The sequence below is a fragment of the Syngnathus typhle genome, linkage group LG14 (genome assembly GCF_033458585.1).
Source record: "Syngnathus typhle isolate RoL2023-S1 ecotype Sweden linkage group LG14, RoL_Styp_1.0, whole genome shotgun sequence".
NCBI classification, from domain to species: domain Eukaryota; kingdom Metazoa; phylum Chordata; class Actinopteri; order Syngnathiformes; family Syngnathidae; genus Syngnathus; species Syngnathus typhle.
Window position 1 is genome coordinate 5,449,483 of NC_083751.1, and position 16,832 is coordinate 5,466,314.

At 40.1% G+C, this 16,832-nt stretch overlaps 3 protein-coding genes across 4 annotated transcripts; all 3 read left to right on the plus strand.

The window, feature by feature from the left end:
- The first annotated feature begins 1,226 nt into the window (after nt 1–1,226).
- On the plus strand, nt 1,227–3,798 carry hsh2d (hematopoietic SH2 domain containing). Its single transcript, XM_061297469.1, has 6 exons — nt 1,227–1,363; nt 1,620–1,765; nt 2,444–2,533; nt 2,652–2,817; nt 2,922–3,050; nt 3,133–3,798. Exons 2-6 carry the CDS (start codon nt 1,647–1,649, stop codon nt 3,427–3,429), a joined length of 801 nt encoding a protein of 266 aa, XP_061153453.1. The 5' UTR covers nt 1,227–1,363; nt 1,620–1,646; the 3' UTR covers nt 3,430–3,798.
- Nucleotides 3,799–4,086: 288 nt separating this feature from the next.
- Nucleotides 4,087–7,460, plus strand: tax1bp3 (Tax1 (human T-cell leukemia virus type I) binding protein 3). The gene is made up of 4 exons (XM_061297470.1): nt 4,087–4,296; nt 5,450–5,569; nt 6,729–6,806; nt 6,897–7,460. The coding sequence occupies exons 1-4, from the start codon at nt 4,258–4,260 to the stop codon at nt 7,047–7,049; spliced, it is 390 nt and encodes a 129-aa protein (XP_061153454.1). The 5' UTR covers nt 4,087–4,257; the 3' UTR covers nt 7,050–7,460.
- Nucleotides 7,461–10,429: 2,969 nt separating this feature from the next.
- Nucleotides 10,430–16,728, plus strand: slc1a6 (solute carrier family 1 member 6). 2 transcript variants are annotated; one of them, XM_061298200.1, is made up of 11 exons: nt 10,430–10,466; nt 12,678–12,947; nt 13,067–13,204; nt 13,274–13,481; nt 13,631–13,673; nt 13,840–13,965; nt 14,036–14,220; nt 14,585–14,818; nt 14,908–15,102; nt 15,260–15,394; nt 15,543–16,728. In XM_061298200.1, exons 1-11 carry the CDS (start codon nt 10,442–10,444, stop codon nt 15,739–15,741), a joined length of 1,758 nt encoding a protein of 585 aa, XP_061154184.1. In that variant the 5' UTR covers nt 10,430–10,441; the 3' UTR covers nt 15,742–16,728. The 2 variants fall into 2 exon arrangements, with proteins under 2 accessions (XP_061154184.1, XP_061154183.1); XM_061298199.1 differs by lacking the exon at nt 10,430–10,466 and adding an exon at nt 10,583–11,943.
- Nucleotides 16,729–16,832: the final 104 nt, after the last annotated feature.

A 16,832-nucleotide genomic window follows, 5' to 3' on the forward strand; every position in this document is an offset into this window, starting at 1 on the left:
CCGAACCTCACTTTGTCTCTCAACAAGAACATGAATTGTCATGGCAGTAATTTTTGCAAATTAACATACGAGTACAAATAACAGCAAAGCAGCACTGAGGATGGATTGAAAGAAAATGAAACTTGAAGATAAACATACTTGTGTTTGTATATGCCAAGTAATACATTTAGTTTAATCAGGCTACAGTAGAATATTTGTACTTAGTGCAAGTTTATACATTTATTATCAGTGATATCACATCTTGATAATCTTTACATATATTAAATTTATGGAAAACCAATTAAGCTACTGTTTATTCTACACTTTGTGACAGTATAATATTCAAATATTTTGTGTTTTATAAGTCACTTAATATTTTCAAATTTGACTGCAGTTATCATTTGAAGCATTTCTTCCCGTCCTCTCCTAACAGGTCTTTTGAGATGAACAGGTTCCTTCAGTCCTTTGATAACCAATTTAGTTTTCAGTGCGGTTACATCTCTCACACCAGGTATTTTAATTTTTTTGATCCAAATTTGGCTGGTGCCACTATGTTAAAAATACTCCCAACAGAAACCATTCTGCGGGAAAAACATTCCCTGCACGTACATTTGGGCTTTCAATTGAGACAATAATAATAGGGACATTTCACAACAGTGTTAGTTAGCATGACCAGCAGCATAAAGCATCGAAACAAGTTCTCCTGGCACGCCAAAATTACATGTAATCAGTCACGTCACCTGCAAATACACCCACTTTTCAAGTATACAATTCTTACTAAGACTAAATTACAACACCCAGAAAACCTTGACCTTTCATCGTGATTTTTGGACACAAAAGTCATAATCATAGAAGCCACCAAAAGGACAAAAAAAAAGTGTAACAGCATGCAAATGTTGACTCGTTTAAATTGGAAAAAAATATATATTTTGAAAAGTCTGATTACTAATATGGCTCATCACTGGAACAACAACAAAATAATATCCACACTAGAAGCTGTGCAACCAAGAAAATGCGACAAAAATAAGAGAAGTGACAGCTAAAATAAATTCATACAATTTAACAGGGGGAGAAGGGTTGAATAATCTAGGTTGTAAACGTGTCGGCTATTATGAAACAAGAAGAAACATAAAATCCACACTTTATTTGATATCTGTGGTAGGCCACAAACAGTAAAATGACACCTGTCATATATTTTCACACTATCCCTATATTGTTGACAAAACTGACAGACAGTTTTTCTCCTCGTCAAACAACCGTGACGATCTTGATATGACCGTGTTTTTCCACATGATGCATTTGGGCCCCGCCCACCCCAGGACAGGTTTGTTCAGGTGCTCGCAGCTCATCTGACATTTCCCAGACAAAGGGTTTACCTGTGAAGGTAAGTTGCTTTCTGATTCCAGGACAGGTGTCTAAATATCTCAAATTTATCTCATTAAATTTTGCGTGTAATTCATGAAATGAAAATAAATTGAATTATAATGTGGTCTGTATGGTTTTAATACCTCTCGTGTAGTATGTTGTTATATTTTGTGTTACTGGACAGTACAATTGTGGATTTAAGTTGTGAAAATAATTTTTGTCAGTCGTCATGTCCACAAGTAAAGATTGTTAATTTCTCTCCGATTTCTCCACAGACGCATCAAGTTTGAGCTTTTTCTATAATGACCGCGTTGAGTCCGTCGCCCCAACCTCAGAATAATACCTGGTTTGTGGCTTCCCAATCTACTTGGATCCAAAATGGAGTTGTCCCAGAATGGTTCTACTGGAGAATTAGCAGGAAGTAAGTCACCGCACAGAAACAGAAACTGGAATGGCCAGATTGCTTACATCTAAGGCTAGGTCACTCTTAAAATAGATATGAGGAAAAAACAATTTACCATTGTAAAACATTTTAAAAGTAAAAAATATGAAGAATGTTTAGAATATAACACAATTAAGAAATTAAGGTATATATTAGAGCTCTTATAATATCCATAACAACAAGTAATATCCAAATATTAACTTACAGAATAAATATTAAAGGACTCGACGTTTTTTTTATTGGGCTGTTGCGTAGTCTAATAATAAATCAACAGCCTGGCATACATTAAAAAAAAATTGAGAAACAAAATTTAAAATGTTGAATAACATAATTTTGACAAAAACATGTATAAAAAGTGTTAAAATGCTTAGTATCATACATTTTTATTTTGAAATTCCAAACAAAATGAGAATTTGTCACATCTTGTTCTTTTAAATTCTCGATAAAAAAAACTACTTGGCCTGTTTTGAATTTATCAATTGAACGTAGCAAACTATTATGTGCACTGCTACATGCCGTGGGAATTAAGAACTTGAAATCTTCTGAGAAAAACTTTTAATGTTACAATGACAAGGCAGGTCAGGACCCCTGTTTAGTTTTTAAAACCTCTGACAAAGATCAAATTTAATCCTAAAAAAATCTCGTTTTTGTGTGCAGGGCTGCGGAAGAACTTCTGACACCCAAGCCTCCAGGCTCCTTCCTCATCAGAATCAGCGAGAGCCGAGTTGGCTACGCGCTCTCATATCGGTGAGTTATCCCAAGAAAAAAAAATGTTTAAAAAAAACCAAATATATATTGCTCATTGCACGAGTTTGTTTTTGTAGTTCAGTCTCACCCTTTTGTGTTTTTATTTTCCCCACCTCAGTGCTGAGGGCTGCTTCAGACATTTCATGATTGAAGCCAAGCAGGATGGCACTTGCGCCATTGTGGGTGAGAAACGGGCCCACCCCAGTTTGCATCACCTAGTGGACTTTCACCGAAAGGTCCCCATCGCGGCCCACAACGAATTGCTGACTTTCTCTTGTGCACAGGTGACTTCCAATGTTCTATTTGGCTTCGATGATATTTGTCCTTTTCGACCTAAAGCTTTTCTTTTGCCAATACTGCATGTTCATCCATACCTGTTTTAACCCAGATCCCAAATTCAGAGAACAAACACAGCGGGAACAATCCTGTGCAGTCCACCAAGAGTCTCAAAGTATCAAAAGGACATCAAGATGATCAAAAGAACGCTGATAATCTCAGCCAAACACAACCAATCATGGTAAGAATCATTTGACGATAAATTGCCGTTCTGTTATTCTTCAAATAATTAAATTTGTCCTTTTTCACTCCCTAATCTAAAGCCCATCCCAAAGACCAGGAAGCGATATATCACTGACAACAAACCTCTCAAGACTCCTTCAGAGAATTTGCCCACACCTCCCAACACAGAGAAGGCCCCCGCTCCCACCGTTGAACACCGGGATGAGACGATCCCAACGAGGAATCCATCTTTTAAGACTGAGGAGCTGCAAGACATGAGCTGGGAGCAGTTGTTCGACGCCGCGCTCTCCGCTTACAACGACGAAGGCGAGAGCCTACCGCAGGAGTATTCGCCACCTCCTCCTTTTGCTCCTGGTTACCAAGCAAAAGAAGCGTGAAGGAGAAAACGCAGCAATGGGATTGTTTCTCAGCAAGAACCCTACTAATGTGAATGCACAATCCATCTATGCATCCATTTTCCATACCAGCAATTCTCAGTGTATTATGAATATCATATGTGTGCTTCCTCTAGTGGTGTGGGAAATAATCACTGCTTTTGTACAGTATTTGCATTTAATCTTTAAGAACTTTCCATTGTTAAACATTTGAACTATTTTATTTAAAGTGTTTATGATGTGAATAAACATGATTTTGATTTTTTTCCCACCTTCAATATAAGTGTCATTTACACTTATGCATGTTACACTGACCCACAATGATATGAAATGTACGTTTTTCATTAAAATGGTGTTTTTTTTGATGATTAACTGAAGATTAATATTGATCACAGTTAGGGTACTTGATGACTTGAGTATATTTTTAGGTGTTATTTGGTGTACAAAATTTGAGAACTACTTTTCTGGAGCTCCAAGATGACTGGACAGAAGGTAGATGACATCCTGCCATGTAAGTGGAAGCTAGAGTCCTGATAAATAAATTTATTTAGATAAATAAATCGTACCTTCAATAAAATTTAAGTAATGTTCAAGATCATATTGGATAGGCTATCACAACTACATTACCCATAATGCACCGGGCTAGTTAGATTTTCTTTTTTTTTTAAGGCCGCGCCCATTTTTATCACCAGCAAGGGATCATCCCTGCTGTAACTCATGTAGTAGCGATCAAGGAAGTTGACCCACTTTGAATTTATTTCTCTCCCTATACAACTTTACGTTTGAGTTGTTGTTGTAGTTGCTATTTTTCAAGGTCCTACCAGTGACAGAATGTCTTTTATCCCCGGACAGCCGCTGACTGCTGTTGTGGTGAGTTGAAGTTTGGGAGTGGGACTAGTGGGACGCTCAACGTAACTCCATTGTTCGCATTCTTTCGTGGAGCTCAATAGGAGTAAATATTTAATTGTCCATCGCTGGTAGTTGACGCATATAAGAATCAACAACTTCGTATTTCTTCACACATTTTTAGCAGAATTACCCTCTAGCTAGCGGCAGGTGACATGTCTGTTGGGCACTTGAAAGCATCAAGGCAGGAGCTCACGCAAAACGTTGGTATAGTGATTTAATTTAATGCAATAACAAATGAATTATTCATTGAAGTATTTAAAATGTGGAAATTTAGCTTTATATTTCTCAAATGGTTGTTGATAGACTGATGGGCGTCACCGTCGATGACGTGTTTTTAAGCTTCCGTTGAAGTGCGATGCCTTCACTTGCTGTTGGAATTATCTCGTTTATGTCTGCTCGTAAAATCACTTCCCTTCACACGTACATCGTTTGAACCTTGTCCATGCCAATGAAATCGTTGTACAACTGACAAATGTATGTCTCGCTAGATAAATAGCATTTTATGCACTCTTAATTCCACTGATTTATCTATTCCTTCCATTCTCCAAATTTATTTATTGATCCTCTAAATTACAATTTTTTAAATTGACCCGTCAGTGACGTCATTATGCTCAATGGTGATGCAAAGTTATTTTATGGCTAAGTGTAAACAAAGTTAACAGACACAAGCGCAAAATAATGATGCACAAAATATGCCTTATTAAAATAAGCAAACTAAAACCTATGAAATATATATTTAATAAAAACAACTGATCTAAAATGGTTTCTCTTTTTGGCTGACTTATTATTTGAGGGTCTTGAAAGTGACTCGCGACACCTCATTGAGTGAATGACTTCCAGGCAGCACTCCAGGCTTCTTTCATTGTATCAGCTGCGCTGCTGACGGAATGTCGGCTTCCCCTGCGGCCACACACAAGAAGTCTTTGTGTTGATGAGAGACGCCAGTCATCTATCTGGCAGCTGTTTTTCACCATCACTACCACTGACACACACGCTGGTTCTATTCCGAAAAGGGGATCCCGCCTCCCCGATCCATCATTTGTGCTGTCGTATACTTGAGCACCTGTCGTTTGAAACCACCTCATAATTTCGGTTCTGTTCTTCTGCAAAACAGCAAAGGATTGAGATCCAGAAGTTGCGACAGGGAGAAAATCTCATCCTGGGTTTCAGCATTGGAGGGGGGATCGACCAGGATCCGGGGCAGAACCCCTTCTCGGAGGACAAAAGTGACAAAGTAAGTGCGCTTTAGTGTTCCTAAAGTGAAGGGAATTAAATTATTAACTGCCTGGAACTGCAATCCCCAATCGTGTGCTGTGGCACCTTGGTGTCAAAGAACCATGATGGAGGATTATCATCTCGTTAGATGGAAGAAAAAGTTCTCCTTAAAGTTGTTAACAGCTTATCGTTGAGTTGTCCCACCTGTTGAAACAAATATAGCGTGGGGAGACGTGATCACCAACATGCCTGAGCACATACCCGAAGGCCTCAGGTGACTTACAAAGATTATGTCATAAGATGGCCGCCAAGTTGACACAAGCTTTGTTATCTTGCATGTAAAACGGTCACAATACAGTCGAGGTTCTGTTGCTTCATATTGCACACAACTTTTATTATTACCTTGAAATATTTGTCGAAGCATCTTGTTGGACGAGTGGTTATCATGTCTACGTCTCAGTGAAGTTCTGAGTTTGGATCTGAGTGTAGTTCGCTTTCTTGTGGTTTGACAATACATGTTAGCTTTAAATTAGACTTTAAATTAAATTGTCCATGTGAGCGTGAATATCAAATGTTTTTTTTTGCAAAGACTCCCCATAGCTACCGCTAACAACCCAGGCTAAACTCAAGCCTGACATAAGACTTCACCTCTCAGTCAAGACAACCGCTACTACTTTCCTATTAGCCTCATGTTAGTCAATATGAGAAAAGTTTCCACGATCTGAGACATCGCACCACGCAAGATCTTTTTCGGCGCACGTCAGAGGCCTCCGTGCGATCGTCGGCTGAGCATTTTGCCGTTTTATTTGGCTTGTCTATAAGAAGTGAGCAGTCTCAGAGCATGGGAAGAACATCACTCACCAGAAGTGTGAAGTAAAGAGATTTTCATTCTAAGCAGTAAGTCACATGCTATCAAAGTTACAGTTAGTGCTGTCAACTTCTTTGTACACTTGTGTGACCGTAAAAAGTGAGAAGCATGAGCTGTATTGCTGTCATTAAATTATTATTTATTGTATGGCTCCATATTAAGTGTTTAACTCGTATGGTAAAATATTACTTTAAAAATGTGCTGTACGCTTGAAAAGCTTTTATGGTGGCTGAATAAATGGATTAAAGATTTTTGCTCTACTTTAGAATCTCACTTTATTAATCAAGCAGTTTTTTGTTTTTTTTTCCAGGGCATTTATGTGACCAGAATAACACCAAACGGACCAGCAGACACCGCCGGCCTAATGATGGGAGACAAAATTATGCAGGTGCTTGAAGCCTCCGCTAGAGGGCGCTGTGTGAACGCTCCCCCTCCATCTTTGTACATGACTTGAAGCAACTCAACTTTGTGTTTGCAGGTAAACGGCTGGGACATGACCATGGTAACTCACGACCAGGCCCGCAAAAGACTAACGAAGAAAAAAGAGGATGTAGTGCGGCTTCTGGTCACCAGGAAGTCCCTGGAAGACGCTGTGAAAAATTCAATGACTGGCCCACACGGCCGAAAGTAGCACTGAGGTTTTCCCGCGACCACCCAAGACCAAAAACGACTACACGAATGACTTGTTCTCCATGCTAACTGTTTTGAGTCCCTTCATTCCATTAAGTCACTGGACAAGAGGAAGACATTTTTTTATTCCACACACACTCATAAAAAAAAAAAAATCAACATTGCGTATGCATGCGTGTCTTTGTAGCATTGATGAGGAGAGATGTTTTTGGTACAAACAAGACACCATTTTGATTCTGAATGAAACCAGTAGGTTAATAATAGTTTTTACCTGACATTTACTGTAATTAATACATTTTATTATTTTGGTTGTGGGCATTTGTAATGTGGGTGCTCACTAATTTTTCACTGCAGATGACAACCATAATAATAAACTCAATTTAGACTGCGGTTACAGTCGGTCAGAACTGAATTTTTGTTATATTTCTTGTGTTGGATTTCGTCACTGTCAATTATGGCCGGTGAAAATCTGGGTGTGGTTAGAAAGCAACACCTAAAAAAACAAACGAAAACCAGAACTGCGTTGAAAAGTATGTTTGAGAGCGGAATGCTTTTGTTACCATGGCGATGAAACACTTTTAATGGTACAAACAGTCTCATGTAGTAGTTTGATTCTTTTCATTAAGTCGATTCCCTGGTAAATTTCCAGAAACTTCTCATGGGAAGTTGAGGCAAGGAATTTAAAACTATTAGTTTGGACTGTTAGTAATACATACATGAGTCTTGGGAGTTATTAAATTGTAATTTGTTTCCTGCCAATTACCCTGCATTCCCAAGAATATTTCACAACTTTGAATAACCTTGGGTAGCGGAGAGCATTTTTTGGCTCACACTTCTGAGGTGCTGGGTTCAAACCCTGTGTGGAGTTTTTGAAAACCTGTATGTTCGCTTTCTTTGAAGACCAGGAGTCACCGATGTTGTGCTTGCATGCACCAGGGAGTTTTCTAAAAATAGCTCAACAGCATTGTGATTTTCTAGGAATGTTGTATGAGTGATCATTTGAAAAGGTAAACACTGGCAGGGATTTATATACACGACCAAAATGCTCAAGCACAAATCTGGCTGGATGGATTATTGTGGAATATTTTTGTAAACCTCACTATTCAATATTCCACAATATTTTGTTGTAAGACAATTTGTCTCATTTTTTCACATGTTTTGAGCTCTAGTCTGTGTACATTTTTACATAATTGACGTGCTTGCCATAATTTTGGTGTCAATCCCGTTGATGCCCAGAATAATGAAATCCCTTTTTTTTGGTCTGGAATGATGACTGACTTCTCACCACTTGGGACGCATTGCTTTGGAATGTCCATTTTCATTGTCTGCTTTCAGTTTTCTATAAATCTCACAGCACAAATGTTTGGCAATTCGTTGGACTAATCCAGATGTTTTGGATTAAAAAAAAAAAAAAAACACAAGGAATGAAACATGGCTCAATGCTTTCTTTTAGTTGGTCGGCTTTTTTCTTGAGTGGATTTAAACTAGCTTTGTGTGGTTTTACATAATGATGTGAGGCTGTGTAACTTAAAAATGTATAGAATATATCAAAGTCAAAATTTGCAAGAATAAATTCATAACTTTTTTTCTTTTTCTTGAGCCCCAATATGATGCCTCATGTTCTGTATTTACCCTTCACTCGCTGTCATTTCATGGCACTGGGTCGAGCTAGGACATTGCTCATTCCTTTTGACAAATAATTAATGAGCAAAATGGGTGTGCGTGTGTGTGTGTGTCTTGGGTCGAAAGGAATCACGCTCCATTCCACTCGCCCGGGCATCCTAATACTATTACACAATGTGATGAAGCAATAAAGAGGCTGCACAAACACGGCTCGGACTCCCGATGTCCGACTTTGTTGTCACTAATAACACAACATGAGCACTCTTGCTGTTGCTAGGTAACTAATGGACTCGCCTTAAGTGGCCACAGTGACTTCATGACATGATGTGTGTTCAAAGTCAATTGGAATTTGGCGTTATTTTGTTACCATGGCCCCAAATATGACATTGGATGATTCTGTTATTTGTGGAAAGCTTTTGGAAACAGCTTGATGGGATTGTTGCACCCAAAGCACAAAAAGAAAAGTGTCGCCTCCTGCAGGCGTGTGAATAATTACATCTATCTAAATGGGGATCATACATGATGCGTTCCTCCCACGTTATGTGGTGAGATAATTGTGTTGCCATGGCGATGCAATCTGTTCTTATCACTTTGGTTTCACACTAGAGAGTGCCTCAAAAATCACCTCAATAAATGTGCAGCAAGATAGCACGTTCACGCCTTTTTAGTGGAGTTTCTTTATAATGTGGCTTCATTTTTAATGCATTTATTATTTATTATTGAGAAAATGTTAAGGTTATGTCGGTGAACCTATACATTTTTGTGTGTATATACAGTATGTGGCACATACGTCATAATTGCTTCTCTTACTTTTTAATTTTTTTTAGGCTTAGTTTGCAATGTACTAGCGATGTCTCGATCGCTTTTTTTTGCATCTGTATGAGTTCAAATACTTTAATTGTAATTATATCTGCCAAAATACAGTGTCTTGTTCAGAAAGATCTAAATTGAAATTAAATTAAAATGAAATTACATTAAAAAATATTAAATTAAATCTAAATTTAAAAAAATAATAATTAAAGAGGTATGCCATTATCACTTTTTATGACAGCATTGGTTCAAATCAATTTAATTATGAAAATTTAAAAACCGGATCATTTCATCCAATACGATCATCTGAAAATGTGATCGGCCCCCAATTTCCATTCACATGATCAGATTGGTACAATTCTAGTAAAACCAAGCCGTTTCCACCAGTTGATTTCGAAGCCGACGTTGCACATGGATTGCCGAGTGGGCGCGAGGGAGTCGGGTCGGGTGCCAAAGGGTTACACATCCATGAGCAGATGCATGTTGTCATAGCGATGACTACAGGCAGTCTTTTCCTGCACCACCACAACTATGTGAGTGTTTCCAATTAACAAACATTAAAAAGGCTGCTGGCATTTCTACTCGGGGGGGAATTCCATCTCATACGTGACAAAAAGTGGCCATCATGCACGTTTTAAGTCACGATCACATCTAGGCGTCGTGCCTTTCCCCCCATGTGTGTGTCGTGGGCGGGCAGCAGGTGGTTTGTCTTCATTATTTATTTTTCTTCTTCCCCGCTGAAGGATCCTTAACCTCTCCACCTCCCACGCAGAGCTCCCGGGCGCCGCTCCTTGCCGGAGGCTTCACCGACCGGCGCAGAACGCGATGGGCTAACGTAGAATGCGTGGGCGACGGCAGTTCATTATCAGCTCCTCCATGAAGAGAGAAGGCACCCCCACGCCGACGAGAAAGAGGAGCTTCTTTCTTTTCAGGTGTGTGGAACTTTTCTCAAGAAGTGACATGATGGCTTCTTTCGGGAATGAAAGTTTTGCAATTTTGCTTTGCAGCTTGTTCGAGGAAGGACGCATGAGTGCTTGATTTCGACCGAGAGGGTATCTATCGACCCATCTACTCTATCTATACTGTCTTAATCTTTCCATCATCCATCCATCTGTCTCTATCTGTCTGTCCCCCATCCGCATCCACATTCAGTCGTATTGACTGGCAGTCGCTTGAGTATAGTCAAGTGTACCTTTATCTTATCTATCCAATTGGTATCCAGCATCCGTCCATCTGTCTGTCCGTCCATCCGTCCATCCATCCATCCATCCATCCATCCATCCATCCATCCATCCATCCATCCATCCATCCATCCATCCATCCATCCATCCATCCATCCATCCGTCCGTCCGTCCATCCATCCATCCATCCATCCATCCATCCATCCATCCATTCATCCATCCATACTTCTGACACATTGACAATAACCGAGGATATCCGTCCAACCATCTATTCCTTTAAAGAGTCTTTATGCTAGTCCACTTGATGTCTGCTTTCACTTTTTTATCTTTTGGATGTCAGAGTTGGAGTTTAATTCTGTAATTCTACTCTTAATTGAACTTGCGGCCATGTCAAGGACCAATAGAGAGCAGAACATAAGAGGTACAAGGGGTGATTGGCCGACTTGAACTTGGACTCTAATTGGTGTGTGTGGGGTCAGTGTGCGTGTGTGTGTCTGTCTGTCTGTGTGTGTGTGTGTGTCTGTCTGTCTGTGTGTGTGGAGGTATAAAAAGGTCAGAACAGGTGAGAGGCATGTTTTATGTCTGTCTGCTCGTGAGGGCAGAACAGCAGAGCACACACCGTCACTGGATGCTTCACCTCTGGATGGTACACACACACGCACACACACTTAATCGATGTCTTGATGGGACTGCTTCAACACGCTGAATCATGAGCAGTGAGTTTTTATTTATTCATTTTTTTTTATTGGGAAATTGCCTTGAACGTAAGCCAGCTAATTGGAAGATGGACGATTTGTTGTAAGCCAAATTGTTCGACGGGAGCTTGTTGTCCTAGTACGTTTTCACAAGGCGGTCCAAAATGAATAAATCTCGAGGTGTGAAATGCTGAACGCGCTTCCTCCAGTTGTACAGAATTTCAAAGATTTGTATCATGTTTTGGTGATTGTGCTGTCATTTAGCGAGAAATATTTACCCTCTCATTATAAAAACAAATTAGAAGCCATTAATAATATGGAACAGGAAATACAGAAGGGTCCAAACCTAATATTGCGCTAATAATATCTCATCAAATATTTTTGTGGGTAATAAACAAAGATAAATAAAAGGAGGCTGGAAAAAAAAAGTCCAAGGAAAAACGATAAGGACTCCGCCTTTTCTTGGGCGCATATGTTCGTTTGTTGAGGCCGATTGACGGGAAACGTTGTAACCTACTTAGATAAGAGCAACCGCCATGTGCGCCTCTTTACCACACTGTTGTGTTACTCCACGCAACTCCAAACGGTAAGGCTTTGGAAATCTTTCATATTATATTTGACAGCCTTTTTTATGTTATTGAAAGTACTTTTCATTGATTAAAGTGTTTGCTGTGATGAAGTCAGAGAAATAAGCTTTCATTGCATCATATTTTCTGAGGATGATGCAGTATTAGTTACAGTACAAATGTTAAGGTTTGTATTTTATACCTATGATAACTTTTTGTTCCAAAGTATTTTCACGTACTGGTCAAAATGCATATTTGGGGAGGGCTGGCATTTAATAATTCAAAGTTCTGTCTTAAAAAAAAATCTAAAAATCCCCTAACTCAATTGAATTAAAAAAAATCTTTATGGGAAAGGAAGTAAGTATAACTAATTGAAAAAATGTGGTTGCATAAGTGTACACACCCTCTGCTCACCGGGATGCCGATATGTTCAGAATGTTAAATGACAGTTAGCTCACACCCGGCGCCTGTTAAAGTGCTTTGAAATAACTCCAAGTAATTTTCAAATTCTCTTGAAGGCTTTTCTTGACATTATTTTGATAGTTTGAAGGTGACTGGTTAATTTTAAACACAGCCACATCCCAGTAATAAAAGGGTGTGCACAGTTGTGCAATGACTTTATCACAGTTCAGAGTAAACATAAGTACTTTTTTTTTTGTATATTACGAAAACCTAGCAGGAGGGTGTGTCGACTTTTGAAATCCACTACATGTCATTTATTTGACATTTTCTTGATCATGTCATCTTTGTCCAGTTTCACACGAGACCTCCCTCCTGGACCAAGTTCTGGAACTGATTATGAGCGAGAAGCCGCCAGCCACCAGCGCTAGTCTTTTCTTAAACGAGGACGCGGAAAAAGCCGCCGTGCCCGAGCCGACGGACTTGAAGAGACGAGTTTGCGCGGCCATGGAGAGGAAAACAAGTATCATGAAGGAGAAAATAAGCTCCATCAGCAAGGAGGGCGTCAAAGCTTTCCTCAAAAGGAACCTTTTCGTTTTATTCACCATTGTTGCCGTGGCTGTGGGTGAGTGTCTTATTTAGTTTTCTTCTCCCTGACGAATTTTTATTTCCTACGTTTAAAAACTTTTTACAATCTTCAAGATGACTCATGTATTCTTTTATATGCCGCGCCGCTCTCTTCAGGCATCGTCCTAGGCTTCTCCCTGCGCTCCCATGACTTGTCCCTGAGAGAGATCAAGTACTTCTCCTTTCCTGGGGAGCTGCTGATGAGGATGCTGAAGATGCTGGTGCTGCCTCTCATCGTGTCCAGCCTGGTCACAGGTGCATTTTGAACACGTTCAAGTTTAAACAGTTTGTTTTGACGGACAGCAATAACATAGTCTGTTGTAGGAATGTCCTCCTTGGACAGTAAAGCGTCCGGTAAAATGGGCGCCCGCGCCGTGGTCTACTACATGGTGACCACCCTGATCGCCGTCTTCATCGGCATCGTCATCGTGATCATCATCAAACCCGGGAAAGGCAGCAGGGACAGCCCCGTAGCCAAAAGCGGCAATGTGGAACTGGTCCAGGCTACTGATGCTTTCCTGGACCTCATCAGGTAATCCAGTATCTTTGATGAAGCAAGATGGTTAATCAAAATATATTTTAAGATCTTTTGTGTTTTTCTGAAGAATTTGTTTGCGGTGTTACATTAGAGACAAAACGCATCACCCCACCCAAAATTGTTTTCTTATCATTTCCTCACAGGAATATGTTTCCACCTAATCTTGTGGAAGCTTGTTTCAAGCAGGTAAAATACTTTTAAATTCATTTGAAATGATGAGTTCTCTTTTTGAACTTTAAAAAAAAAAAAAAAAACTACTAAATATATATATTAAAAAAACTACTGAATATAAAAAAATACTTAATAAAAAAAATATTTTAAAATAATAAATTGCTCGGTTGTCATGTTGCAGTACAAAACCACATACAAGAGGATTGTACACACAAGGAACGTGACGGTGAGACTGAACCTCACTGACACTGCAATCAACGTGACGGACGCTAACGTGAACCTCAGCAGTGTGCTTCACACCATAAAGGCGAGTTTGTGACCCTACCCTCTCGTCTCACGTGCCTAGCGGGTAATCATGGCAGTGACTCCCTTCTCAGGAGACTTTGGAGGAGACGGTGCCCATGCCGGACTCCTCTGATGGCGTCAACGCTCTTGGTCTGGTCTTCTTCTCTATGTGCTTCGGTCTGGTCATCGGCAACATGAAGCTGAAGGGTCAAGCTCTTAGGGACTTCTTTGACTGCCTCAATGAAGCCATTATGAAACTGGTGGCCATCATCATCTGGTCAGCAGGCACACACACCCACACATTATGTGAAGTGAGGCAACCTTGTAAAATTACTACATATTTGGACTAATAAGAATAAATTGAAAGAAATGTGCACATAATCATATCCTGTCATCAGATAGAAACAATCCAAAGTAATGTTTCCCAGTAAAATGAATGGAAATGCAATTAATCCGTTCCAACATGATTTTGATTCTCAAAACAAATATGCTAAAGATGTCTAACTGATTGGTATTCACAAAAGTGAACTTTATTTACCTCTTTAAAGCAACTCAATGGAGAAGAAATAGAATTAAAGCAGCGTTGATAGGCAAGTTGTGGTTCCATTTTCCTCAACGATTGAATTGTGTGTATTGAGCAGGTACGCCCCGGTGGGTATCCTCTTCCTGATAGCGGGCAAGATTGTGGAGATGAAGGATCTGGCAGAGATGGGCGGCCAGCTAGCGATGTACACCGTGTCGGTCATCGTAGGGCTCCTCATCCACGGTCTCTTCGTACTGCCGCTGCTCTACTTCCTGGTGACCAGGAAGAACCCCTACAGCTTCATCGGCGGCCTGCTGCAGGCGCTCATCACAGCTCTGGGAACCTCCTCCAGGTGATTTATCCAGATTTCATAATAAATCATATGTTAAATAAAATAAAGTTTAAAAATTTGGTGCCATCTTTATCCCTTCCATTTGACAGTTCTGCAACTCTACCCATCACTTTTCGCTGCTTGGAGGAGAATAACCACGTGGATAAACGGGTGACCCGCTTTGTTCTCCCCGTGGGCGCCACCATCAACATGGACGGCACGGCTCTGTACGAAGCCGTGGCGGCCATTTTTATCGCTCAAGTCAATGACATGGATCTGAACTTTGGACAGATTCTAACAATCAGGTAACACAAAATATATTTTTTAAATCAGTGAATACGCAGGTGCCAAAACTCCAAGGTCATTTTCTCTTACTAACCCCAACAAGATGGCACTAACCGTTTAGCAAACATGTCTCTCTTCCTCCTCCTCCTCCCGCATCCCCGCCCGTCGCCTATTCAGTATCACGGCAACCGCTGCCAGCATCGGAGCAGCAGGCATCCCTCAGGCTGGCCTGGTTACCATGGTGATTGTATTGACATCGGTGGGACTGCCCACAGAGGATATAACCCTCATCATCGCCGTGGATTGGTTCCTGTGAGTTGCCCGCTAAATGTCAGCTTGATGGGTGATTGGTCGGGTTTTTCTGCTTGAAATGTCATTGTCGAGGGCAACCCACGAGGTGCCCCCATCAAATATTGATTTGAAGTAACACATTTGCGTGTTGTGTGTGGTCACCCCTCAGAGACCGTTTGCGTACCACCACCAACGTGCTGGGCGACTCTCTCGGGGCGGGCATTTTAGAGCACCTCTCTCGTGACGAATTGCAGAATCAGGACGAAGAGGTGCGCAACTCCGTCATCGAAGAAAACGAGAAGACTTACCAGCTTATTTGCCAGGACAACGACATTGTGCGTAATCACAACAGCGAGACCACAATGTGAAAGCTGCGGTTTGTCCAGTAATACCGGGCAGATGTCATTTTCCATGAAATATTTTTGAGGCTGCATAGCTTTCCAATTAGCAGTGCGAAATAGCACAGACAACAACAAAAACTACAGTATGTGACGCTGAACTCGGACCCAAGGATTTTTCATATTAGTGAATCCGCTCTTTGCTAGACAAAAATACGCTTTTTTGTTTTGGCATCTTGAGGGCAGAATGCCGCGCTGCCCAACAAAGCAGGACGGGGAAAGGCGGCAGGGTCAAAGTCACACGCACTGAAAAGAGAGATAGTCAAATTAGGTCAGAAGAATGACGTCACCAAAAACAACAAGTTACAGAAAAAATGTAATGTTGCGATAAAATATGTCAAATTTTCCACAAAATAGAGGTTAGGCTCCAAATTGTACCTTCCACGTTGGAGGGTCAATTGTTTGTCATTAATCATCAAGACTACCTCTAATAGAAACTGGATGCGGAATGTAACAGTAATCGTGCATATTGAATAAATATTATTTGATCCTGTTAAGGTTGCTTACATGCCGTGAAATGTGAAAGCACTTGACTGTTAAACACTGGACTTTGCTACTCATTGTTTTAAATTCTAGTGACTTGCCAGGTTGTGGCTTCTTGTGAATGTTAATATTTTTTTGCTCTACTATTACTTTTTAAGACTGTACTGCTGTGAACTAATTTAAATACACAGGTAAGATTGTCTGTAAAGTTTTTGAAGAAGCACACTATTTTAATGTTTATCATATTCTGTTCATGGATGAGTTTGATGGGAAAATATTTTGTTATTGTGAATGTTATTGTATGTGCAGTAGTTTAATCTTTTTTGTGCTGAACGCTTCATGTTAATGTAATAATTCAGAAAAGTGTCAATGTGGGCTTTAGTTTTAAAATGATTCATGTAGTTGTAGTGAAAAGGGGTTCCCCCCCCAAATTGATGGCACAATGTGATTAAATAAATGGCTCAGGAATTCAAACTTGACGCTCATAATTGTGTTTGTGGCTACCCCTGGTGGAGGAAATTTTCCTGTCTTAGGTCATTTAAAAAAAAATATATATATATAATTGATTAATAAAAATC